The sequence below is a fragment of the Squalius cephalus genome (assembly GCF_949319135.1).
Source record: "Squalius cephalus genome assembly, chromosome: 23".
In the NCBI taxonomy this organism is placed as follows: Eukaryota; Metazoa; Chordata; class Actinopteri; order Cypriniformes; family Leuciscidae; genus Squalius; species Squalius cephalus.
The window spans coordinates 26220555-26247215 of record NC_137144.1 but is presented as its reverse complement, the minus strand read 5'-3'; the positions used below and the strand labels follow the sequence as shown (position 1 = coordinate 26247215).

Sequence of the window (26661 nt, the reverse complement as noted above, 5' to 3'; positions counted from 1 at the left end):
AATCCAGACTAACATTATTGGCTGTTTATTTTACACTTTTGGGCGCCTCACATGTTCAAGCAACAAGATATGCTAAGTAAATTTGCTTTCTGAAATCGTTAAGACCGGAGATGATCCTATAGCTCTCCATCCCCCTCTCTCGGCCCATAAGGATCAATGATGAAGCTTATCCGGGCTGAGCTGCACGAGTCTCTGATAGTCCCATCGTAACTAAGCTGATCACTGAGCTGTAATTGAAATACAGACAGATCAGACAGACCTTAAAGAACAGAGGTCAGGATGTCTGAGGAGAACGAAATGCGCATATTTTGTTTCACATTAAATATTCTCTTTCAGTCACATTAAATACATCACATCACATTACAGAAGACTGTTGCATGTTGATGTTTATTGAGTCTCAGTGTGGCGTGTTTGTGTCTGTCTCTCTGAAGGAACTCAAATCTTGCGTTAGAGTTCAGAACTAGGGGAATTTAATTACATAAAATATCCAAATGTCTGCAGTCACGCAGCAAATTCAGAGGACAAAACGGTGCACTGCAAATGTGGATCATTGTGTAAGATTCATCAGAGGCACCTGGCCATGTGCAAATCTCCCATAATGCAACAGTGCTCTCTGTTTTTATCTTCCGCACTTTTTACAAATTGTAGCCTTCGGCACTAACAGGAATACGTTTGGAAATATGAAGGCCAAGCAATGGTGCAGCCAGCAGGAAAAAATTATTCAATATCGCAGTCTTTTTTTCTCAGAGACAACAGTGTGATTAAATAGAGACATATTATAGTTATTATAGTTAATTAAAACTATAAAAAAATTAAAAAGCAGTTGTTACTTGAAATGAAATTAAACAATAAATTAAAAAAATATTACATTACATTTATTAAATAAAAAATAAGATACAATATATTTAATTTAGATTAACTTCATTATTGCCATCTAAACTAACTAAACTAACTAAAAAACTCTTTTGTTAATTGAAATGAAGCTGAAATAAAATAAATATTAATATTAAAAAAAAAAAAAATTTGCCTTGGCAACTAAATAAGGTTAAGTTAAGTCATTAAGATTGCTAACAAGAAATAAATAAAACCTTTAAAAAAAATAATAATAATACTGAAATAAAAATAAATTAAACCTAAAAAGTAATATTTTTGGGGGGGGGGGGGGGGGGGAGAGACAAAAGCACAAAAAAATTATTATAATTTATTAAATGAAATTTATTAAATACAAAATAAAATAAAATAATAATAATTTATTAAATGAAATGTATTAAATACAAAATAAAATAAATTAAATTAAATACATTTCATTCAGTTTAACTTGCATAACTAAAATGTAATACTATAACATATATAAAAACAATAAAAATGACAAAAACAACTAAATTCTAAAACTTTAACTGAATATTTAAATGTAAAATGCAAACAAAAACGAATTCAAAATATTAAAAAAAATATATAATACAGTTAATATAGTGACCCTAAAATAACGCTGATTCTCAGATGTTTCTCCTGAGAAGAAATAAAAAAACAGTATGCGATCAAAAGTCTAAGATCTCAATGTGAACTCAAACATGTCTCATCAAATTCTAAGTAGCTTTCCACATTAATTCTATAGCTTAAAAGCTCTAACAAACAAAGTTTTAATTTCTCCCAAGTAATTTCAAAAGAAAAAGTCAAACCTGATACCTCATTGTAACATAACTGCGAACTGAGCAATAAAAATGTTTACAATACAGTCAATGTGTACAGTAATAGATTCCAGTAGTCCGAGTCTCATTTCAAAACCCAGACAGGATTTCTTTTTAAACAATGTCCTGGCACAAAATCTCCTTTCCATGGCCACCCGAGGACCCAGACAGGTCATTAGTCTGTCAGAACGGATGCGTTCAGATCTTACTGTGTCCAGATCGGCCGGAGAACAACCTGGCATCGATAACCATCAGCAAGTAAGAGTTAGTTAAAGGAGCGGCACAGAATATCAGTCAGTGGGGTTTAATTTAGTAAGAGGCTGAGATCAGGTTCACCACTGCAACTCTAGATACTCAGTTACACAGAGAGAGAGAGAGAGAGAGAGAGGTTATCAGACCACCAAAGCAAACAGCACTGAAGGAAGGCAAGCCGCCAGAGAGTTTCCATCGCTGTGTCATGACATGCTTGTGCGATAAGCTCAAGAAAAATACTAATACGTGCCAAACGCGCTGGGCAGAGCGCCACATCTGAACATTCATTATTCTCCTGAATTTGGAATTCATTCATTGAGAAAGTGGGTCAGACACAAAAAGTTCTTAAAGGGATAGTTCACCCAGAAATGAAAAAACTTCATTATTTAACAGTCCCTCCAGGATTTCACAATTTTTCTGTGTGATTTTTGCGATCAAAATGGCTGATTTTGTGGTGGTAATTTCCAGAAATTTGTGAAAAAATTTGCCATTGTTATATTTTATATCTGAAGACAAGAATTCCAAGGCACTCGAATGTTAGTGAAAAAAGTTAAAAAGCCTTTATTTCATTCCTGGCTTACTTAAAAAATTGGTGAGAAGTACACCTACGCGTTGTGGCTACATGCCTTCATCACGGTGATGAAATAAAGGAATGAAATAAAGGCTTTTTAACTTTTTTCACTAACATTCGAGTGCCTTGGAATTCTTGTCTTCAGAGATATACTATCCCACAACCAAAGAGCACCAAGGTTCTATACACCACATGTAGCACTTCTTTTTTGCATTAAGCTTTGAAAAATGTTATATTTTATAATTAGGACATCACATTTACCATAATAGTATTATGTCAGATGCACAATAGTCATACATGGCACAAATCACGAACAAAATGCATAAAGCTTGTTTATTTTGGTCTAATCAAATTCTCATCAAATTAACTTTTAAAACAACCTATGGGCAATTTTTTTTTTCTACCTGACCTATGTAAATATTAACAGCAGGTGTAGTCATTTATACTGTAGAACTGTGTATAATCCTGAGTTGAGGGGTCCTGAGCTGCAGAAGACAACAAGTTACTTATAGTGCGGCGTTTTGCATGGCGTCCCCACTGCATATAGCTACGCAATACGAAGTGACCGTTCGAAAGGGAACTACTCGGTTACTATCGTAACCTCAGTTCCCTGAGAGTAGGGAACGAGTATTGCGTAGCCGGCCGCACTATAGTAACCTGGCAAGGTGTCGCTTCAGTCGTTAAACCTGCTAAAACGGCGTTTTTCGGGGACTAATATAGGTTAGTACAGCCCCCTGACGGCCTCTGACGTGTAATGGCGTGATGCTAGCTCAGAGGCGCCCGCGCCATTGGATGTGCAGTTGCCGCAGCACAGCCAATGAGTGAGCCAGACACTCACTGTGCAGCTGCAAAATGCGTTTTACATAATAGAGCTGGTAAGTCCCGCCCATCCGTAAAACCCCAAGTGGACCTCTAGGTTGAAAAATCGTCAATGCAAGTGAATGGGAGAAAATAATTATTTTCTGATCCCGTTTGAATTGTGCCATGAATGTGAACATATGTTGTCTGTGAATTTTTTATAGAATTTTTCATGTTACGAGTTTGACAGTATATGGTATGATTCTTCGGCTAGCAGTTGTGGAAAAGACATAACGAGAAAGACTACATGTCGCCTATGTGACGTCACCCCATAACACATTTCCCTCCACTTGTCAAATCACGGTGCTAATGCTGTGATAATCTATGGAGACAGATCGAGATGCCTGTGTGTTTTGTACCCAAATGTCAACATTCAAACCAAATGGGCTGTTCTTTCTTCAGATTCGCGTCGAAAGCAGCGAAGAGTTGTAGTCCACAAAGTAAAGCCCTGCATTTCAGCCCGAGCCCGACGGGCCCCGACTTTTTTACGCCCCTAGGGCCGGGCTTCGGGCCAATTTTCACGTCATAGTTCACATGCGGGCCGGGCCTCGGGCCTTTTTTGAGTTATCCATCTTTTCATATTTTTAGACATTAATAAAAAAAAAAAAGAGAAGTTGACGTCGACGATAGAAAAACAAACATAGAAAGACATTTAATAATCTCATAACTTTCATAATCTTATAATTACACTGACATATGATTGACATGACAGTCTAACGCACGCACGCGCACACAGGTGGTTTCCCGTCAGCGGAACCAACGATTCACCTCATGTGCAAATAATGGAGAATATTAAGAGAAAAATCGCGCGTGATAGAAGAGAGGACTGGGTTAAAATCTTCCACTGTGGATGCTATTCTTTTTCTCCACGATGCTCTGTAAAAGACTGTTCTAACTTTTCGTTTGATTGGACTTTATTTTCGTTTAACTGTTGGAAACTACTGGAAAAAAGAATGGCCATGTTCTGTGGTGCATTTTTGAGGTAAGATAACCTGCAAGTTTGTTTTTGATTTATTTAATTTAATTTGTTTAGATTGACTATTGCTCATTTCGTTTGCGAGCGCTGTTGCGAGCAGCCTGAGCCTGCCTCAGTATTTCAAAAAAATTTACTCACTGTGGTTTAATAAATAAACATTAAACTAACTGTCTGTGTGATATGCTTGAAGTGTTTTATATCTATGGATTTTATTGTAGCTAAGTAAAGTATTAGCGTTGATTTGAGAGGCTAAATTGATCAAACATGTTTTACTCGCTGTTGGCTCGGCTTGCTTGGTCGTCATTTTTTTTTTTTTTTATGCTCCAAACATTTGTCTAAATTAACTTAATAAAGAAATGAAAAGAAAAGAAACATAACGAACAAAACGGACATATTTTAATGGCAGTCTGCCGCTGTGAAAAAAAAAAAAAAAAAAAACGGGCTCGGGTCGGACTCGGGCTGATAATTCTGATGAGCTGTCGGACACGGGTCGGGCTAGGGCCTGAGCATCTCGGGCCAGGGCCGGGCTCGGGCCTAGATTTGAGGCCCGTGCAGGGCTCTACCACAAAGTGCTCTCACACAAAGTCTAACCGTATCAAACTTCTACCCGCTAAATTGTAGCATTCTTTACACGAAACATTATATTAAAAATTCACAGACAACATATGTTCACATTCATGGCAAAATTCAAACGGGACCAGAAAATAACTATTTTCTCCCATTCATTTGCATTGACGATTTTTCAACCTAGAGGTCCAGTGGGGTTAGCGGAAGGGGCGGGACTTACCAGCTCTATGGGCTTCAGTAAATCGAGGAAAAGGAGTTTCCCCTTTTCCCACAACATCTGTATCCACGTAAAAATGCATTGAAACTTTAATTAAACTAGAGATATTTCAATTGGGTGATTATAATTTAATGTTTTGTGAGGTCTTTTTCATTTTTTTGATTATTTTGCGGTTAAATTAGGAATTATGCAGGATTGCAAAAAATGCGACATTTTGTTGATTTTGCGTTGTATTCAGCGATCGCGGAATCGCGAAAAACTGGAGGGACTGATTTAATCACTGTCATGTGACTTTCATTCGTGAGTTTCTGAACACAAGAAAAGAGATATTCAGCCAGATGTTCATGCTGCTCTTTCCTAGACAATGAAAGTGGATGGAGACCCGTTCACACCAAAAACAATAACTGTAACGATAACTAGGGATGCACAGATATGCAAATTGTGGCCCATACCGATAATTTTTTATATTTGAAAGCTTATAACTGATATATTGGCCAATAAATCTAAATCAAATGTTTATAAGATTTTTGAGAGCCTGATTACAAAAACAGAAGTCATGACCCAAGCACACAATTATAATGTTCTCAGTATAATTTTATGTAGCTTATATCCTTTTCAAAGTGATTCCAATCATATTTCAAAGCAATTCAAAACCATCATGTTGAACAGTGCACATCTGAAGTGTCTCAGCTGAAGGAAATAATATATTATTTATTGGCTTTAATACATCTGCCAAATGTTCTTATCAGGTCGATAACAATAACATTAAAAATGAACATATATCGGACGATACCGATATGGTGGCCGATATATCGTCCATCCCTAACGATAATGTTTTGTTTATTATAAGTGCGCGCGGCAGTCTTGTCGTCTGCCGCTTTAAATGCAAGATGGATTCTGATTGGCTACAGTGTTTTTATTATTCATCAGCTTGAAAAAATTTGTTCTGAAACTGATTCCAACTATATAGTTTCTCTGTGCCTTTATCATTATAGTTGTGATGCGGACATTATATACTTTATATTTTAAATTTAGAACGTTAGAACTATACATTTATGGTTATATTATAGTTACCGTTCCTTGATGTGAACGGGCCTTTATTATTGTAAACTAAACTAAAACTCTTTTTGTTAACTGAAATAAATCTGAAATAAAATAATAATTATTGAAAAAACATGAACCAAACATAACGTTAAAAAAACTTTAACCTTGGGAACTAAATAAAATGAATTTAAATTACTAAGATTACTAACCATAAATAAATAAATAACTAAAAGTGAAATAAAAATAAATGAAACTTGAGATGCACCGGTGTATCGGCCAATAATCAGTATCGGCAGATAAAATCAATTATTTTCACTATCGCCATCTATCTAAGATTACAGTAATGCACCAAATGAGAGGGTTCCCTTCCCTGTATAGTTTGCAGCATTATTTGGGAGAGATTTTTTTCCTTAAGAAAATCAAACTATAGGTAGATTTAATTCCGAAAAATCGGCAATCAGTATCGGCTGAGAAATTTAGTTTCAGTGCATCTCTAAATGAAACATAAATAGTAATATTTAAAAAATAATAATAAAAATGACAAAAGAATAACATAATAAAAATTACAAAAAAATTAAACAAATTAAAATATGAAAAAAACTTTTATTCAAAATGGGGGGGGGGGATATGGTTGTTTATGTTTGTTAACTTTTGTTGTTCTTGTAAAAGTTATAAAAACAATACTGAGAAAGTTAATTCAAAATATTAATGAAAACTATAATAGTATAGAAATCATACTCAAATTAAATAAACTGAAACCACATCAACGTCTAAGGCAAGCAACCAACCCTAGCATAGTGAGTTCTGCACTAAAGAAACAAAAAAGCACCATAAAAGTATCATATGGACAGTCTATATGCGAGATCTTCCCATTTTTCTGAACTCATGATAGATTTGTGTAGGAATAGACTGAATCTCAAGTCATTATTAACTGAAAATCTGCCATAATATCATGAGGGTGAGTACATGATAATCATAATAAAACATGCTGTCATGTCCTAATGCACTCGTTAGCTAAACTAGCTCACATTTCATGGTTATTTAACACTAAAATCAGCCACTTTCTCGTACACGCTGTCATTAAATCACTTTGAGGCCAATAAAAAGTGATGCTTTCTCTATCGAGGTAAAGGTGAGTCTGGTGTCTGAGTTTGCAGTGTATCACAGAGACTTTGAGGATCAGGTTGAGCTGTTTCAGGTGCTGGGACACAGAGAGGACTCTCCTTTAGTTACTGAGATCCACACGGCATCAGCTGTGATTAACACACGGCTCATGTACAGCATCCAGAACACGTTACGAGTTTGTTCAAATCACTCCCCTGAGGCTGTGTTCACACTGGGACAAAACAGTTTTGGCACACAGATATTTTTACTCAAAGCAAATTTTTTGAGATATCAACCTCAAATTTGGATCACAGCTCGTTCAGATTTATGGCTTTGATTTTCTCACAGTTTTAGAGTAAAACATGTTTTGAAAATATATATTTCATATACAATTTAAAAAAATCATAATAATAAACTAAACTTCTATAACTTTTAAGTTTCACTTTTTTTTTCTTTTTTTTTAGCAATAATCTGCCAAGTATCTTCTTTAAAAAGAGACTCAATATAAGTCAGTGCTCCAAAGCATTTAAGATTTACGAAAGTTTTTAAGATTTACGGAAACTTCATTTTCAGGTCCGTGCTCAAAAAGTGTTTAACAGGTACGAAATGGATCATCACTATTTCCATAAATATCATTTAGTACCATAAAATCCCCTACAAATGCAAAACATTACATAAAAAATATTATCAAACAAAAATATAGTACATTCATTTAATTGAAAAAATATATCATTTTTGACCGACACGCAAGAAGAGTTAAACTTAAGAGTAAAACCTTAAAATGATAAAGGTATGATTAAAAACTAGGGCCGTGAAATGATTAATCGTGATTAATCGCATCCAAAATAAAAGTTTGTGTTTACATAATATATGTGTGTGTACTGTTTAATTATTTTGCATATATAAATACACACACATGCATGTAAATATTTAAGAAAAATGCATTATAAATATAAAATATTTATATTTATATATAATTTAAACTATATAAAATATACATGCAAATATGTTTTAATTCATGTGTATGTATTTATGTATACAGTACAAAATAATTATACACAGTACACACACATAGGCTATATTATGTAAACACAAACTTTTATTTTGGATGCGATTCATCGTTTCACAGCCCTACTAAAAACCCTATTAAGCTTCATATGTACAAATGCTACAGAAATGAGCAGGTACTCACACGAGGAAGTGATACATGAAGCACCTCAGGCCGGCGGGTCTCTCTAGGAAGTTGTACACATCGCCCTGCATGCTAGTCTTGGTGCGGTAGGGGCTGTGCGTGAAGCGGGCGCTGGGGACGGTGGAGATGGAGACGGGCTGGACGCGCTCGCTGTGCGCCGGTGGATCCTTTGTGAAGCCACCCGGAGCGACGGATGCGCTTGATCCATTATTCACCGCGGGCTCCGGTTCCAGTGAAACAGGAGAGCGGGACGCGCTGGGCGCTGCTGCCTCCTCCAGGCTGTGGATCGAGCTCGGCACTGGGAACTCCTGGCCGTTGTGGCCGAAGGTCTTCAGCTTGATGCTGTTGCTGGAGGTGGACCATCCGAACGTGCGGCCACGGGACAAAAGAGGGGTTGTGCGGCCCAGTCTCTCCCCCATGGTGGGGATGCGTCCCGTGGGATGGTGTTCCAGTGGGTTCCTTTGGGTAGAACTTCTCAGAAGTGATGAATCTGTCACAGTAAGCCAATGCGATCTATATCTGCCATGCCACCAAACCTGTGAAGCGAGAACAAATGGGGAAAGCATTAAAGTCCAACTGTAGTCAATAATTCTATACTTTAAAAATCAAAATGACATATTTAAAAGTTTTTTCCTTGAATTTTTTTTGACGTCTTAAAATGGCTTGAATGTAACTCGACACCCTTGGCTCATTTAGTATACTTGGTTCTATGAATATGCAAATGAGCCCCGCCTCCACTCACTCACTCAGCTCAGAGATCCACTGGTTGACGATCACACGTTGATCTGATTGGTTACAAGGGAGTTTGTGACGTCAGAAACACCAGCGATTTCAAAGCGTGTTTTTGAGACTGTCTTTGGTTCACTGCAGTTTTAAAGGGGTCATCGGATGCCCATTTTCCACAAGTTGGTGTGATTCTTTAGGGTGTTCATGTAAAGTTTGTTATATACTTTGGTTCAAATTCCTCAATGGTTGTTTAAAACACTCCTCAAAAACAGCTCTGTCCACAGCAACCTGTTAAGGTGCATGTCTCTTTAAATGATAATGAGCAACTGCTCACCCCACCCCTCTCTTCCATGGGGGGTGTCGATTGGCTGAGGGCAGAAATATGCTAATACGGGACAGTCCGTCAGCGGTCGTGGGCGGAGCATGAGCATTATGACATCATATTGCTCAGAAAATCCAAACGGCTTGATTATTGAGAGTGTTCAGACTTTTTGAGGATTAAAAACAAGGAGGGAATGGATTTTTTTCATTGTATGGTGGGTGTGTCCACACACTGCAGAGACACATTTATATGCAAACACCATGTAAAAGTGAATTTTGCATCCGATGACCCCTTTAATGAGAAAATACTCAGCAATGGTGTCGACTTATGAACTTACACATGGTTTGTCTTAAAGCATATTAAAAACACCACATAGACATATAAACAACATTAAAAACTTGGTTTTCACCACAGTGGGACTTTAAAGAAATGTCACATTTCAAGATTGTTTACAGTCTTCGTTGCTCGGAGATCTTGTGTGTTTGGTTGTGTTTGATTGAGCACCGGTTGTTGGGAAGTCACATGAGTCACTCCAAGTCTGCGGGTTTAAATTAAGAGCAGCTTAGACGATCTCAGACGGGTTAATATTGCATGAGGATGAGCTGAAGATCACCAGACACATCCATTATCATCCACTGACAGACACCATGAGACCAAAGTACCAGAAAGTCACACACTTCAGAAATCTTCAAATATTCAATGTTTCTTGGATTCAGTAAAGAACCCAACGTTTTTTCCAGAACCATTTTTGGCTGTATAGTGTTGAACACATATATATTAATGCATCCTTGCTGAATAAAAGTATTCATTTCCTTTACAAAAAGATATAAATTAATACTTTTATTCAGCAAGGATGCATTAAATTGATCAATAATGACAGTAAAGACATTTATAACGTTATAAAAGAATGCTGTTCTTTTGAATGTTCTATTCATCAAAGAATCCTGAAACAAATGATCATTTTTTTCACAAAAATGTGAAGCAGCACGACTGATAATAATAAACGTTTGAGTATCAAATCATCATCATAGAATGACTTCTGGAGGATCATGTGACACTGAAGACTGGAGTAATGATGCTGAACATTCAGCTTTGATCACAGGAATAAATGACACTTTAACATATATTCACATAGAAAACTATGTATTTTTGATCAAATAACTGCATATGCAGTTAAAATATTAATTAAAATTCTTTCATCTTATGGCCCATGCTGGAACAACAATGCATTCAACAAAGTTCCTCAAAGATGGAGTGAAACATCAAAATATAATCAATAAATTGACATTTGACAATTGACAAATTTGGCTATTGCTATTGCACTAACAGAAATATGTCTAATATGTTTACAGAAATATGTCTAATCAGTTGAGAAAAATGTATTCTACATATCTCAGAGAATAAACAATTCTATTTAGTCTAAATTAATTATATAGTTATGTACGTACTGTCACAAAAATTCCAGAACTTCTCAGCTCAACATCCAGTTATTTAATCCCAATTCACACTGATGAATTGAAGGGAGCTCCCACTGTTATCGTCTCACTGTTTAACAGTGGCACCAGCAATACAAGTTTGACTTTGACTGCACTGAAACAGACCATCCAACCTGAGATATTGGCTAAAACGCCTCGCAAAACGGAGCAGTAACACTTGTTTTCCCTCAGACAGAGCGAATGTGCTGAATGAGTGTCATCTTCAGCCTGACTGTGATTTCACTGAAGTCTTCCTCACGGAGCAGCGAGGAAGAGCAGTAAAACACCCTCATAATGAGATCTCTATCATAAGATGATGACCAGCGGATGGACACACAAAGCCACTGGAAAAAGCTTTGTGAGAGGAGACACATGGAAACAGGACCCTGCCATCCTCTGTGCACGACTGTCAGCCGCTGACAGACCCGTGAACACTGCGCCGGCAGCTATAGTTTCAGATGACCGCTTTAAGCTCACAATGTCAAGAGACAGAAACCACTCACAGTCAGAGCGTGTCGAGAGGATTTACTGGACAGAGAGATAAACACACTCACACACACTCATTCATTTCTGCAGCAAACACAAATGCAGCAAATGAATGAAACCTGTCAAATTACTTCTTATAATAATTTCTTACAAATTTCTTGTAATTTATGTAGTCAAATTTATATGATCATATATATATATATATTCTGTCAAATCGATTAATCGCATCTAAAACACATATACACACATATTTACAAACTTTTATGATCTACAAAACTTTTAAAACAAACTTTTAAATCAATCAATTGTTTTGACAGCACTACTATATATATATATATATATATATATATATATATATATATATATATATATATATACACACACATACTATATCTATAAATTATTTTGCATGCATGCATATATATATATATACATATTCGCAATTAATCGATTTGACAGCACTACGATTAACTGCAAATAAAAGTTTGTAAATATGTGTGTGAGTGTGTGTGTATATATACACATATATATATATATATATATATATATATATATGCAGTTAAAATATGCGAAAAATATTGATTATATTGTAAAAATGACAAAGGTATGAACATCATACATTTTTATGCATATTTCGTACTCAGAAATTGTGTTTCTTTATGTTCATTTTAAAACAGAGATAGACTATTTTATTTGTGAATAAATGTTTTTTTTTTTCATTCTTGGCCTATTTATATTCAAATCGATGCACATTGTCTTAGAATATATAGCCTTTTTATTTTCATATCTATAGACACTACACAACGCACGCGTATTTTAACTGTGAAATATCATAAATCATATACACACATCAAGCTTAAAAGAAATATTTTCAATTCGTCAACAATGGACAACATAACTTTAAAAGCTAAAATAAAGGAAATTAACTTTTATATCAACAATACCTCCTCAAGCAGGGCTCCTGATGTCTCTCGTGCAGCTCTTCGTCATCATCTGAAGTGACGCTTTAATCGCGGTGATGACGAGGAGATAAATGTGCTTCAGTTGTGTTTATCTGTCTGTGATACTGTGAGTGAAACACATGTGGAGATATGCATGATGAGAGAGCGCGCACACCTGACGGCCGCGCGCCTCATCGGCTTCTGTCAAGCAGGGGTTCACAGATTACACTTTTAAAATATGTCATCATAAATATCTAGAAACATAAACGTTTTCTGCACTGCCCTCACTGACACATCCAAAGAGGAATATACCACATTATTCTCTTTACACACTTGCTTCACTGACTCGATTTTTAAACAAACAAACAAAATATTTTTAGACGCCATTCGCCACGCTCGATTCAGTTTAAAAATAGTTTTAAAAATCGAGTCAGTTAAAAACGCTTCTCAAGACCTCCGTAGTTGTTTTAAACGCAAAAAAAAAATGCGTTTCATTTGATATGTTTCAGTGTTACTCGCTCTTTTGTCTTTCCAATTAGTTTCTAGTCCCTCAAAGTTACACATAAACCTGGTTCTGAATTAAAAGCAGATCGTTTTTTGTCTGTTGTTTCGAAACTGATTGAATATCAATGTGCACACAAACACTCTCATGTTTGTCTCTCAGATCTTTTTAGCTTCGCTAAATGTACGTTATGTACGTTCCTCCGAGCCGCCGTAGTCACGCCGCAGGTCTTCCCATCATGGCTGCGTCCATCACTCACCCTGCGCTGTCCTCCTTATGCAAAATAAACTGTAATATTAATGGAATATATAGTTTAATTTCATTAAGCAGGGGGATGTCAATCTCCTCTGTCCTCTCAACAAGCGCCGTGGCCACAGAAAGAGGTAAAGATAGCATGATCTGTTATTTAATCTATTTACAGTATTAAGGAGAGTTACAATAATATTGATGTTAGTGTATATATATATATATATATATATATATATATATATATTCAGCACCTAGTATTTATTAAAGTACCGTGGTACTGTCTTTGTACCATCACAATTGCTTTAATTGCTTAATTATTGGTCTGACATGTTGTATCTATGTAAATGGTTTTTTATAACCTAATATGACCACATCTAGTATTGCTTGCTGTGTTTTTGGATGAGGTTAATGTTTGAATGCACACCTCATTGAATGTGTGATTGCAGAACCTGCAGGTCGAGGTGGTCGGGGTCAGTGGAGGTCAAAGAGACAGGTGGACTATTACACTTTGCCTCAACACAACCGTAATACAGTTTGTTTGCGTTCTGGTCTATGATTCAGCAAAGCAGAATAATAATAATGTTATTGATGATGAAACACAGGCTGGAGAGCCCAGGACGGAGCGGATGGCCGAGGATCAGGACTGGACGGCGGTTTACCCCACTGCCGCCTCATTCAGACCGTCCGCCGTTCCCCTGCCGGTGCGGATGGGATATCCCGTGAAGAGAGGCGTCCCGCCTGCCAAGAAGGGCAACCTGGAACTGATAAAGGTGATCAAGTTTATAAGAAGACTTAAAACGTCTCGATTCAACCTGTAAAATAAGCTTTTTGAGCAGAATGAATCTGTCATGTGAAAGCATTTCTGAGCTGCATCATGAAAACCTGTCTTAAACAGAAAATTATTTGTAATTTTCGAAACCTTATTGTGAACTGATGCTAACTGGACCTGTAATGACTTTTCAGGTATTTTTAGTGCCTGTACTGGTCAAAAGTGACGTCCGGAGCACGTTATTTGTTTTTTTATGACCCTACAAATTCAATTAAACCATCAAAATATGAGGACAATATTTTTTATATTTTTTATTTTATTTTTTAAATATGAGGGAAGAACAAAACATTAAACTTGGTTAAGGTATTTATCTGACAAAATTGTTTGGCAAAAATGGTTTTATTTTACTATGCAAAAAAAAAAAAAAAACTTAGAAAAAAACAAAAGTACATACATTAGCCACGTTTCCATTACCCTTCAAATTGCGCAAATTGAAATTGTGAATTGAAAATACGCTCAATGGAAACACGTAATTTTCGCTAAAACTCCCATTTATCGCAAAATAGTTTTTGCGCTCGCATGAGGAGGTATTTCAGGCAATTCGAAAAAGAAATATTTCGCAAAACTGCAATGGAAACAGTTTTTGCGCATTTACAGTCACCTGACGTAGATGACGCGGTGTGTTTGGACACAGTTCTTTATTTATTATTAAATTCAAGACAATATAATTGGATTCTAAACCTCAAATAAATGCCACAATCAAGACCTCGATGCAGAAATGAGTGAGAAACACCTCATATGTGCCGCTCTCAAGTATAAGGGTCTTTCCTTATCATTAATGCTTGGAAAACACACATACATCTCCTTTGATTAATAATACTGGCCAGTGCAGTGGCTGGGATATAGTACATAAACCTACCAATGTCCGTTGCCATGATTTACTTATCGCGAGAGGAAAAATGAAGTTTTAGGTGCATAACATTGGTTAACGGAAACGCCGTCATTTTGCAATAGTTTTTTGTCGACATTTAGAAAAAAATCGCAAAAGTTTTGCGCAAATCTGTAATGGAAACGTGCCTATTGACAACAACATAATCAGTTATTATTTTTTCATTGGTTCTCTCTTGTTTTTACATGTGTTCATTCATAATTTCTGTGTATGACAGCCTGGCCAAAAATTCTGTTTGGCACGTCTCATTGCGCTTTCACGAATAAAACATTTAAAATAAAGGGTGAAGATGTGGATTTTCCTTTGACCACTTGTAATACAGCACTTTTTTAATCACATGCTCTAATGTCTTTCAGATTCCAAACTTTTTACACTTAACCCCGGTTGCCATTAAGAAGCACTGTGAGGCCCTGAAGCGTGAGTGTTTGGTGTTATAATTGTGAATGTTGCAGTGATAAATATTGGACAGCGGTTGATGAGCACATGTAATGCTGTGGCTAAATGAAAGAAAGATTTGTAAAGGTTTTCCCTGTTTAATTTGTCCAGCGTTCTGTACGGAGTGGCCGTCTGCCCTGGACTCTGATGAGAAATGCATGGAGCACTTCCCAATCCAGGTGCAGAATAAGGAATTTGTATCCGCTGGACAGTCGCTGCGAAACCCAGACGCACGGATAGTGACACTGAAGGTGAACTTTTATTCAATTCTAGATCTTTTATGAATATTTTCCAAATCATGATGAATATGGCTTGTTGGATTGAAACTTTTTCAGTGGCGCTGGTTCTGAAAGTTTTATTTATTTATTTTTCATTAAAGGCTAACTCTCGCCAAAATGCAACCTAGGCTCTCTTTGTTAATCTACCCAAGGCAAACTTTCGTTTAAAAGCATAATTACAATGGAAACGCCACTTTTAAGTTTGACCGTATTTTCCTTTTCGGTCAAAATGCCTTTTGAATGGGAGTGAATGGGACACTTCTATGATAACATAAAAAATGGCTATTTTTAACACACTAAGAAGGCTCGACACAACATGAAACTTTGCTCGAAGTATCACCAGGGGCTCTACACATGAACTCCAGCATTGACAACAGTGTTTGTGAACACAGAGTTTACTAAAAAGAAAGATTTTGATCAACTCACGGTAGATGTGTCCGCCGCCATTTTGTCAGTCAAAAATAGTCGATCTCCGAATGTGAATGAACTGACTCTGAATTTTAGTATTGCTTCTTATATGAGGATCCTTTTTCAAATACAAGGTCAATATTGATTTTCACTAACGACAAAACAACAAATTATCCGTGAATTTATATGGAACTAAGCTTTAGGAGCTTTCCATCTTTACTCTCCTCCCTGTTATGTTGCATTCGGAGATCGACTATTTTTGACTGACAAATGCCGGCGGACGGAAACAACAACAGCCACAGTGAGTTGTTTAAAATCTTTCTTTTTAGTAAACTTTGTGTACACAAACACTGTTGTCAATGCTGGAGTTCATGTGTAGAGCCCCTGGTGATACTTCCAGCACAGTTTTATGTTGTGTCGAGCCTTCTTAGTGTTTTAAAAATAGCGATTTTTGATGCTATCACAGAAGTGCCCCAAGCACTCCCATTCACAAGGCATTTTGACCGAAAACTAAAATACGGTCAAACTTAAAAGTGCTGTTTCCATTCTAATTATGCTTTTAAACGAAAGTTTGACTCGGGTAGATTAACAAAAACGCATTTTGGCGAGAGTTACCCTTTAATTTTTCCCATAGGCATTTCAAAATGTCTTTGTTAAAGCATTATAAGCCATGAACCAAGACAGTCAGCTGCACTGAGAAGAATAACATCGCAAACTTTGATTTAAAGCAAAGACTTTTTTGAAAATCAGACAAAAGGTACAAGATTGTACTTAACGGATTTAGTGAGGGAAAGAACTACAATCCCATGAAGCATTGCGAACAGCATAATCAAATTAAACCACTCATTTATTCACATAAATGTTGATACAGTACATTTTAAGTTGAATGCAAAATATGCATATATATGGGCGAAGCTAACGAGATCTTGTGCCGCATTTAGCTTGTCTGATTGGTGGAATTTTCTGTACTGCATCATGGGTAATGTAGTTTTTCACGATGAAATCCACTGTTAAACGCTTATTTTAAAACTAAGTTGAAATAATGCAGGCTGACAGCTTCAGTGGAAGAAAATGCCATTGATTTAAGGTTGTCTTCAAAGTTATCGTAATAAATAATTTCCCTATGGAGAAAATGGATGGCATTTGAACTGTTGAACTCTATTGCTTATCACGAACTCTTGGATTTGCCAGGTTTATGGCTTCAAACGTGAGTATTTTGTTAGAAGCAAGAAAGTTGAGATGTATATTGTTTTCTTTCTGTGTAATCTGTTTGGATGGATCTCAGATATTCTACACCTTTTCTCTAATTTCGTGGGTGTTTTCTGTTTTTCCCAAGGTGCCTATGTAGAATAAACTGCATGTCAAAACAAAGCAAACCATGGTTGGTCATTACATGTCGGTCACATGGTCTCTGGTGGTCGTTTACTGATAATCAAAAGTCTGTCTACACAAGACTACCTTTAATTAAGCAAACTGTTTTTCTGTCCATACAGTATGTCTCCTCTTGGCAGGATTAGTTATGATTATGCGCTCAGTATTTACACGTTCTGGAGAATTAAATGATCATAAATACTCCTGGATAATTAATAACTCATTTTTGCTTGAGTAAACAACACTGGGACTGTTATCAGTAAACAAATGTACCCGGTTCATGAAACACCATGTTACTTAAAGACATGCTTGGTGGCCTCAGCAAAACCTCATTGATTTTTTTTAACCTATTTATAATCTGAAATGTTATTTATATCAAATCTCTCACCATCTGCCTGGAAAACCATTAGATTATGACTGCAGTGCTGGAATCGCCATCTGACGCTAATCCTGTTGGATTAGAGCTAGAAGTGAAGGGGATCAAAGGGCATATATACGGGATGAGTATCCGGGTGGGAGAAGGTCCCCCCCCACCCCCCGTGCTTCCTTGGAAAACCCCAGATAAATACAGTGATATTGCATTGTGCGCTTTTGTTCATTAGTTGGAGAGAGCTTAGTGACATCACCGCTGTTGTGTTTGATCCCATTGGCCGATCCGGAGCGGGATTTAAAAGGCAGAGTTGTGCCTTTGAGTGTTTGTTGTTTGGAAGAATAAGATTTAGTAGATTTAGTTTAGTTCGGCTGACTGGAGGAAGGCCAAGTGCAATTGAAGGGAAAATGATTGCTGGAGAAATGATGAAGATTTAGATTAAGTGATTCGTGGACGTCGTCCTTCGATGAACTTAGATGAAACTTTCCAACACAACTGTGCTAGATTCATATCTCTCTCAAAACTGTCCATATATATATATATACACTCACCTAAAGGTTTATTAGGAACACCTGTTCAATTTCTCATTAATGCAATTATCTAATCAACCAATCACATGGCAGTTGCTTCAATGCATTTAGGGGTGTGGTCCTGGTCAAGACAATCTCCTGAACTCCAAACTGAATGTCAGAATGGGAAAGAAAGGTGATTTAAGCAATTTTGAGCGTGGCATGGTTGTTGGTGCCAGACGGGCCGGTCTGAGTATTTCACAATCTGCTCAGTTACTGGGATTTTCACACACAACCATTTCTAGGGTTTACAAAGAATGGTGTGAAAAGGGAAAAACATCCCATATGCAGCAGTCCTGTGGGCGAAAATGCCTTGTTGATGCTAGAGGTCAGAGGAGAATGGGCCGACTGATTCAAGCTGATAGAAGAGCAACTTTGACTGAAATAACCACTCGTTACAACCGAGGTATGCAGCAAAGCATTTGTGAAGCCACAACACGCACAACCTTGAGGCGGATGGGCTACAACAGCAGAAGACCCCACCGGGTACCACTCATCTCCACTACAAATAGGAAAAAGAGGCTACAATTTGCACGAGCTCACCAAAATTGGACAGTTGAAGACTGGAAAAATGTTGCCTGGTCTGATGAGTCTCGATTTCTGTTGAGACATTCAGATGGTAGAGTCAGAATTTGGCGTAAACAGAATGAGAACATGGATCCATCATGCCTTGTTACCACTGTGCAGGCTGGTGGTGGTGGTGTAATGGTGTGGGGGATGTTTTCTTGGCACACTTTAGGCCCCTTAGTGCCAATTGGGCATCGTTTAAATGCCACGGCCTACCTGAGCATTGTTTCTGACCATGTCCATCCCTTTATGACCACCATGTACCCATCCTCTGATGGCTACTTCCAGCAGGATAATGCACCATGTCACAAAGCTCGAATCATTTCAAATTGGTTTCTTGAACATGACAATGAGTTCACTGTACTAAAATGGCCCCCACAGTCACCAGATCTCAACCCAATAGAGCATCTTTGGGATGTGGTGGAACGGGAGCTTCGTGCCCTGGATGTGCATCCCACAAATCTCCATCAACTGCAAGATGCTATCCTATCAATATGGGCCAACATTTCTAAAGAATGCTTTCAGCACCTTGTTGAATCAATGCCACGTAGAATTAAGGCAGTTCTGAAGGCGAAAGGGGGTCAAACACAGTATTAGTATGGTGTTCCTAATAATCCTTTAGGTGAGTGTATATATATATATATATATATATATATATATATATGTAGCGGGATCGTTTTCAGGGTTTATTTTGAGATAACGATCATCTGACTGTACATTATCCCTCATGTGTTCTCAATTATAATGCATCTTTAGCTAATCAAACACTGTTTTTATCCTTTACAGGTGAAGCTCTCCAGCCTAAATCTGGATGATCACGCCAGAAAGAAGATGATCAAGCTCCTCGATGAGCGTTACTGTAAAGACACCGACACGCTCACCATCACCGCAGACAGGTTGGTGATATGGAGATATATTCTGTGTTGTGTTTTCCTCGTTTCCCAATCACAGATTATCTTTAAAATGCATCTTCTTCATGCATGTTTTCAGTTGCCCGCTGAGAACGCAGAATTATGATTACGCCATGTACCTCCTCACTGTGCTTTACCACGAGTCCTGGGTGAGTCTGCAGTCCTCCACACTGGTTCAGATGCTTCGAGCTGAAGTGAGAAGCATCTGTGCTTTACTAGCTGTCGTGTACCAGTCTGTTTAAGGTCATATCCGGTCACATTTGGGCAGGACAAGTTTAAATGCTATAGGGTGAACCTCAAGAAAACTGTCGAGAAATGTCTAGTTCATATTTCAAAGGAAAATAAAACATTTTGCATAAAGAAAATTAAGCCTATTTAACACTATGTAGATAGTTGAAGTGAAATATCACATTTCTTTATGCGATTCATCTTAAGATGTGATACGTGATATATCTGTATTAATATCAATATCGGTCAACAATAGATTTTTTTTTAAAGATTGTTATCATTGGTCATCATTGACATAATTTACTTGTTTGGAATAGTAAATGATTGCAAAATTAAATTTTTGGGTGAACTGCGCCTTTAAGCATGAGCTGTAATGATAACAATGCTTGCCACTAATCACTTCTGATCATTATCAGTACATTGATTGGTTTGTTATCAGCTTCTCTCTGGTGGAGGTTGATCTGTTTTCAGTCCTCATTCAACACATGAATATTTCACATCTCTATTGTGCCTCTTATGAAAGTTTCAGTGGGGGCCCGGGGTGGTTTTCAGTGGCCGAGGCCCCCCCCCGAGGGCCGACATGAAACGATAGGATGAGGGGGGCAGGAATAAAGACAGGAACAGAGGTTGGGTGTCCGCAACAGTGACGGCGCACTTTGTGTTTTTACATTCCCTGCCTTTAGATTGAAATTAGCATGAAAACCTGGAGGTTTAATCTTCTGATTTTTCAAGCTTGAAAAGGTGGAAATGGAAATGTTTTCCTAATTCTACTCAACTCTGATGTTTTTGATTTTTCTAGAAATTTCCAAAATGTAGTGTGGCATATATTTGAAATATCTTTGGCCAGAAATAAATAAAAAATAATAATAAATATGTATATATTTAAATATTTAAAATATATGCTACCCTACATATATATATATATATATATATATATATATATATATATATATATATATATATATATATATATATATATATTTAAAAAAAAAAAAAAGATACATACTACATATATATATATATATATATATATATATATATATATATATATTAGTATGTATCTTTTTTAATATATATATTTATATATATATATATATATATATATATATATATATATTAGTATGTATCTTTTTTAATATATATATTATACAGTATGTTTGTGTATATATAATATATACATATATGCACACACACATTTGACATTTTTAAATACATCTTGGGTACATGCAACATTTTTGAACAATATAACTATATTTAGTTTAATAAATTAAATTGCCAAAGATGAGGAAATATGAGTAACAAACTGATTTTTGTACATTAGCATTATATTTTTGGCCCTTTTTTTATTTTTTTATTTTTTTTTATATTTATATATATAAAAAAATATCTGAACCTGTTTTTCATTTGGTGTGGAAACTACAAAAAAAGTAATTTATTTTTAATTTTTTGTTTAAATTCTTACCTTGAGCTTAATCCAAAATACTTTGGCTGTGTTCAAAATCGCCGCCTATACCCTCCTTCGCTATTCCGTACATTACTACAATTTAATAATCAATTAAAAAGGAATTATACCTGTATGATATTACGCTGTAGCCACATTGGACCAGCAGTTTTAAAAAATGAATGGATGGATGGATGATTCCATGGGAATTCATTCGGCATGACCCTCACAGTGCATTATGAGTATACTCTAGCCATTGAGCGTGCATCGGTTGTACACTCGTTGTTGCGTTGCATTGTGGGATTGAATGAGTGCACTCAAAAACGTCCACTCTGGTTTCGGACACCACTACAAATGGCTGTCCCCTCAAATAGTGCCCTATTTAAGAATATGAGGGTGATTTCAGACACAGTCAGAGTATTGAAGACAAATACTCAGTGAGTGTCATGGTTATCCACCTGATTTTCCAGCTGATTTGATGATTGACAGCTGTCTCGCCCAATGAGCAACCTGAGAGTGGAAACGGTCGCTGAATGGAGGCGTCTGATTGGCTGTTGGCGGCACCTCATAAGATTCTCATTACAGCCCGATGAAACACGTAATCAATAATTCACGTCACATCTGCGTGTGTAAGAACCGTCTCCGCTTACACAGAGCTCACGATCAAAGCAAGCTGCTGTTTAATTGACGGCAGATGTAATGCGACAGTTTCTTTTGTGAACTAAGTGAGACTTGAAAAAAGCGATTAGTAACCTCTGAGTATCGCATGATTCACCTCATTAGCACAACAGAGGATGAATTAGCAGGCGCTTTTTTGATAAAACACAGATTAAGGACAAGAACGGTGTAATTTATACACTTGAACTTCTCAGAGTCGGCAAACTGAAGGCTTCTTACGCAGATGATCTTCTCGCTGTCTGTCCGTCTGACATAAACCCGGGCCGCCGACGCTCTTCCAGGAGTAAAGAACGTGACCTTTGAGATTCACACAAGGTCAACAACAAATGAGCAAGAAGTGTGCATTTTCCCATCATGCTCTTCTCACTAGAGACTCGCTGGCCTTGGTATTGTGTAACTATGTTCTTAGATTCACTAAGACTGGCGGAGAGCCACGGTTGAGCTTTGTTTGCCATCCTGGTTGGGAAGTGTAACGGTGTCCGCTGGCCTTTCGCTAGCACAATGGCTAGCACAGTAGCGGCTCAGATTAGGCAGGACGGGGTAGAGTGACGCTGGGTGGGAACGGGGGGGGACGATACGACACAAAGCGGACCGTTGTTTCAGACCATCAGGGTGATTGTATCTCCAAGACCTGATTTAGCTGCCAATACGGCTACAGGATAATCCATTCAAACTGTGTTCACACTGACTGGAAGAGGTTTTGGAACAAATGTGGCATGGATGTATTTTGAGAGGTTAAATATAAACCCTTTTTCCATTTAATTTGGTTTTTAATGCATCATAAATCCACAAAATGGGATTCGCAAGCCATTTTACTTTTGCAGTGTGAATGTAGGACGGCTTATACAGCGAAAAATGATGCATTTTAATAATACAAATCGGCTTAATGAAATGTATATTTCTCAGATTGAATATATGTTTCATTGAAACCTTCAAATGATCAAATAAATTACAAATTGTGCAAATAATTAAGTTTGTTTACAGTCTTAAAAATATTTTGAGGAAATATTAGTATCTAAATATATTATGTAAATGTATTTTTAAACTTATATTTTCAGACATTTTTCTATTTCTGGCTGAAATGTGCTAAATATATGTTGTAGACTATGCAGATTAAGAAAATATATTTTTTAAAATGTTAAATAATTCATTTAAAAGCTAAAATATATTACAGAATGTGGAAGAAAATATACTTCTATAATTAATATAAATTTTGGGTTATGCATTTTGAACTATATAAATATATTTATATTGAAGATATACAAAAAAATATTGAAAAAACTAAATGAGGAAAAAAGTTAGTTATAGAACTTATCAAAATATATAATATATACAAAATATGTGTAATGTATATATATATATATATATATATATATATATACATATGAATAATTATATATTTATATATGCATATGTATTAAAACATCTGTATGTTTTATACATTTATATAAGATTAACTGTTATATACACTACATACACACACACATATATATATATATACACAAATATACATATATATGCATATATACATATATAAATGTATATGTATTTAAAAAATGATCAGGAATTGATTGGATGATGAAAGTTTCTCAACTGAAAAACAGAAGTGGTTTCAGGGGTCAAGTTAAGATGACCTCTATTTTGATTTTGACACTTGATTTTGGTGTTTGGTGGCACAAAAGATCTCGGCAAGAGCCCTGATTTTTCTTCCAGCGTGCAGCAGAGCGGTTAAACGACCAGCTTAGCTTACACCCAGCGAGCGTCTCCATGTCTTCAGTCAGGTCCTCAATTATACTCCCATTCTCCCGAGTGAAAGGCCAATCTCATCAATTAGTCGCCTTGCATTTGATTTGCCTCTTCAGCTAAATTGAATCATTTGGGTCAACAGGTCTAATCAAATCCTCAAGATCTGGCCAAACCACCTTCATCTCTATAGAAACCACCTAATCCATCAGTCCCTCCCTAAGTAGTGCCCTGCGGCCGGGTGATTGAGGGAAAGGAATGGGGAATGACGAGGGATTCGTATTGATAGTCATTAGTCTAGAGCACCTGCACCGGCGAGAGGGTTATCTGCCCCGTGGCATGCACAGGCCTTCATACACACAAAGACGCTTTTGTCATCGAGGATGGGAAGTATTGGGAAAATTTAGTCTCAGGCAAAGAGGGGACTCTGAGGATTCTTATCAAACACAACACAAGCGGTCTTTAAAAGTTCGCTGCAAACGGTTAAGCGAATGTTCAGCGGCGTCCCTTAATGTTTGCACTGGTAATCAGAGCTGTTCATTGAGTTTAAGTAGCCGTGCTCGTTACATTTCCTACCATCGTTTCCAAATCAGCTTGGCATTTTTATCGTGCCAGAATTCCTCGGCCGACGCAAAACGCCACCATTCTTGCTTAAAGGTGAAGTGTCTTCATTTTTTCAGTGCTTCAATACTTTCACCTTTCCCAGTTTAAGTGTTTCTGCCATTTCAACTTGCATCTCATCCATCAATGAAATTCTGATCATTTTCCTTTCTGAAGTATACGAGTCAAAATTAAACTGCAGTTACAATATTCATATTAGCTTGTGTTCAACATAAATATACTTATTTAACATTTTCTTTACCTTATAGACTTCAGACACTTAGAAAAAGCATATGACAAAAAAAAATACAAATTCTGGCCAAATTATATTTAAAAAATATGCTAAATATACGTTGTACACAGTAAATGAGGATATATATTTTTACACTTTAAAATAAAGTTTAAACCTTCAAATGCTAAAATATTTCTAAATGTGCAAGAAAAAAACAATCTAAAAAATATTTCAATATATAAAAATCTATATATACAAAATGTATGTATTGAAACATTTATAAATATATAAATGTATAGATATTTATTTAATATATATATGTATGTATATGAAGGGAGGAATAAGTAACTAAAAATGTATTTTAAAATATATTTATGTATTCATCTATATATCAATATAGGTTTGCCCATTTTTTGTATATTTTGAAATATTTAAAAAAAATCTGTAAACTATTTTTTTTTCTTTGCCATATTGGGGGGAGTGGGGACAAATTGACGAGCAAAAATCGTAATATCTCATTATTTTCACTATTGCATTTGGTTCACACATCTAAAAGTGCTCACCAAACATTTTCCATCTTTTATCCTCCACCCAATCAGTCAAACATCAGTTAAATCATTGAATCAAAACTGTCTTTGTCACGTCACTGTGTTTTACAGAAAACCGAGGCATGGGAGCAGGAAAAGACACGTGCAGATATGGAGGAGTACGATTGGGAAGACAGTCCATCCCAAAAGAACGTTCTGGAAACTCTGGTGCGCATGCGACGGCTTGGAGCGAGGGATGAGGTGGAGGGGGGAACCAGGGAGGAGCTACTGGGACAGACCACCGTACAGGAGTACAGAGACGCGATGGTCGAGCTGAAGAACGAGGGAGAGACTGAGGAAAATCTACGGAAGTATAAAGAGGCTGTGAAGAAGCTCCTTAATATCTGAGGAACATTGTGAGCTCCGTTATTGTGTACAATTTCATATTAAATGTTACAAAAATCAGTAAAGTGACTTTTTTTCAACAGTGAGTGAGCCATGCATTATTGTTTTCAAATTATATGCAAAATTCTGTGATATTCATGAAAAATAAATGAATACATGACAGCAATATGTAAGTTGCCTTTTTTAAACAATTTCTGCTTTTGTGTTTTTAATTTATTTTCTTTCTTCCATGAAACACACAACGGCAGAGAATCCGAGCTTCCGTCTTGCATTTACTTGTTATCGTAAATACGAGTGTCCTAGTTAAAAATTGGACATGAACGCCTTCTCAAGTCATATTTACCACTGGGAAACTCGAGGATCATTTTGATACCCAAGTTCCCGAGTTGGGCGGGCCATAAACTTTAACCATGGCTGATGGGAGAACGATTGCTGCTGTTCTTTATTAGCTTTTTCCACAACAGCTACGTTGTTTAAGTATAATTATACCATGGTCTGGGTGAATACTCGATTCTGATTGGCTGCAGGGTGTCCGTTAAAAAGTGATAATGGACACCTAAATAAACCGTCAGGCGTAACCAAGGAAACCAAGTTATTGTTTGTAACTTGTAACTTTAGATTTCGATTGTAAAACTAATTAAAATATAAACTAATGTTTTAAAAATGTGTTATTTGGCAAGTGACCATGGTATAAGTGGGTTAATGCCCTTCGAGGTGTCCATTATCAGGTTTTAATGGACTTCACGCCTCGCCGTCGTCCATTAAAACCTGATAATGGACACCTCGTCGGGCATTAACCCTTACATAATTATTTGAAGCGTATTGTATGTTGTATTTGATGCTGTGTTTTGACATAAATTCCACTAGATTTTATATCTATATCTAGATATATATCTATATACTATATCTAGATAGCGTGGTGAATGTTAATATGGTTGTCAATGAAAGGGTCGCTAAATATAATTTTGGCTTTAATAATATTATCAGAATAAATAAGCAAGAATAAACCT

General features: G+C 36.5%; 2 protein-coding genes across 3 annotated transcripts in view; one reads left to right on the top strand and one right to left on the bottom strand.

Moving 5' to 3' along the window:
* kcnq1.2 (potassium voltage-gated channel, KQT-like subfamily, member 1.2) overlaps positions 1-12919 on the bottom strand; it is a 157701-nt gene extending 144782 nt beyond the window's left edge. For both annotated transcript variants that reach the window (XM_079858946.1, XM_079858945.1), the window contains exons 1-2: positions 12423-12919; positions 8470-9005 (exon numbers count right to left, since the gene is read on the bottom strand). In XM_079858946.1, coding sequence (XP_079715072.1) covers positions 8470-8888 — 419 coding nt within the window. In that variant the 5' untranslated portion in view covers positions 8889-9005; positions 12423-12919. The remainder of the gene's footprint in view (positions 1-8469; positions 9006-12422) is intronic.
* A 115-nt stretch (positions 12920-13034) lies between these two features.
* On the top strand, positions 13035-25731 carry mrps35 (mitochondrial ribosomal protein S35). Its single transcript, XM_079858965.1, has 8 exons — positions 13035-13304; positions 13617-13663; positions 13773-13940; positions 15245-15305; positions 15435-15574; positions 19673-19782; positions 19877-19946; positions 25379-25731. The coding sequence occupies exons 1-8, from the start codon at positions 13103-13105 to the stop codon at positions 25652-25654; spliced, it is 1074 nt and encodes a 357-aa protein (XP_079715091.1). The 5' UTR covers positions 13035-13102; the 3' UTR covers positions 25655-25731.
* Positions 25732-26661: the final 930 nt, after the last annotated feature.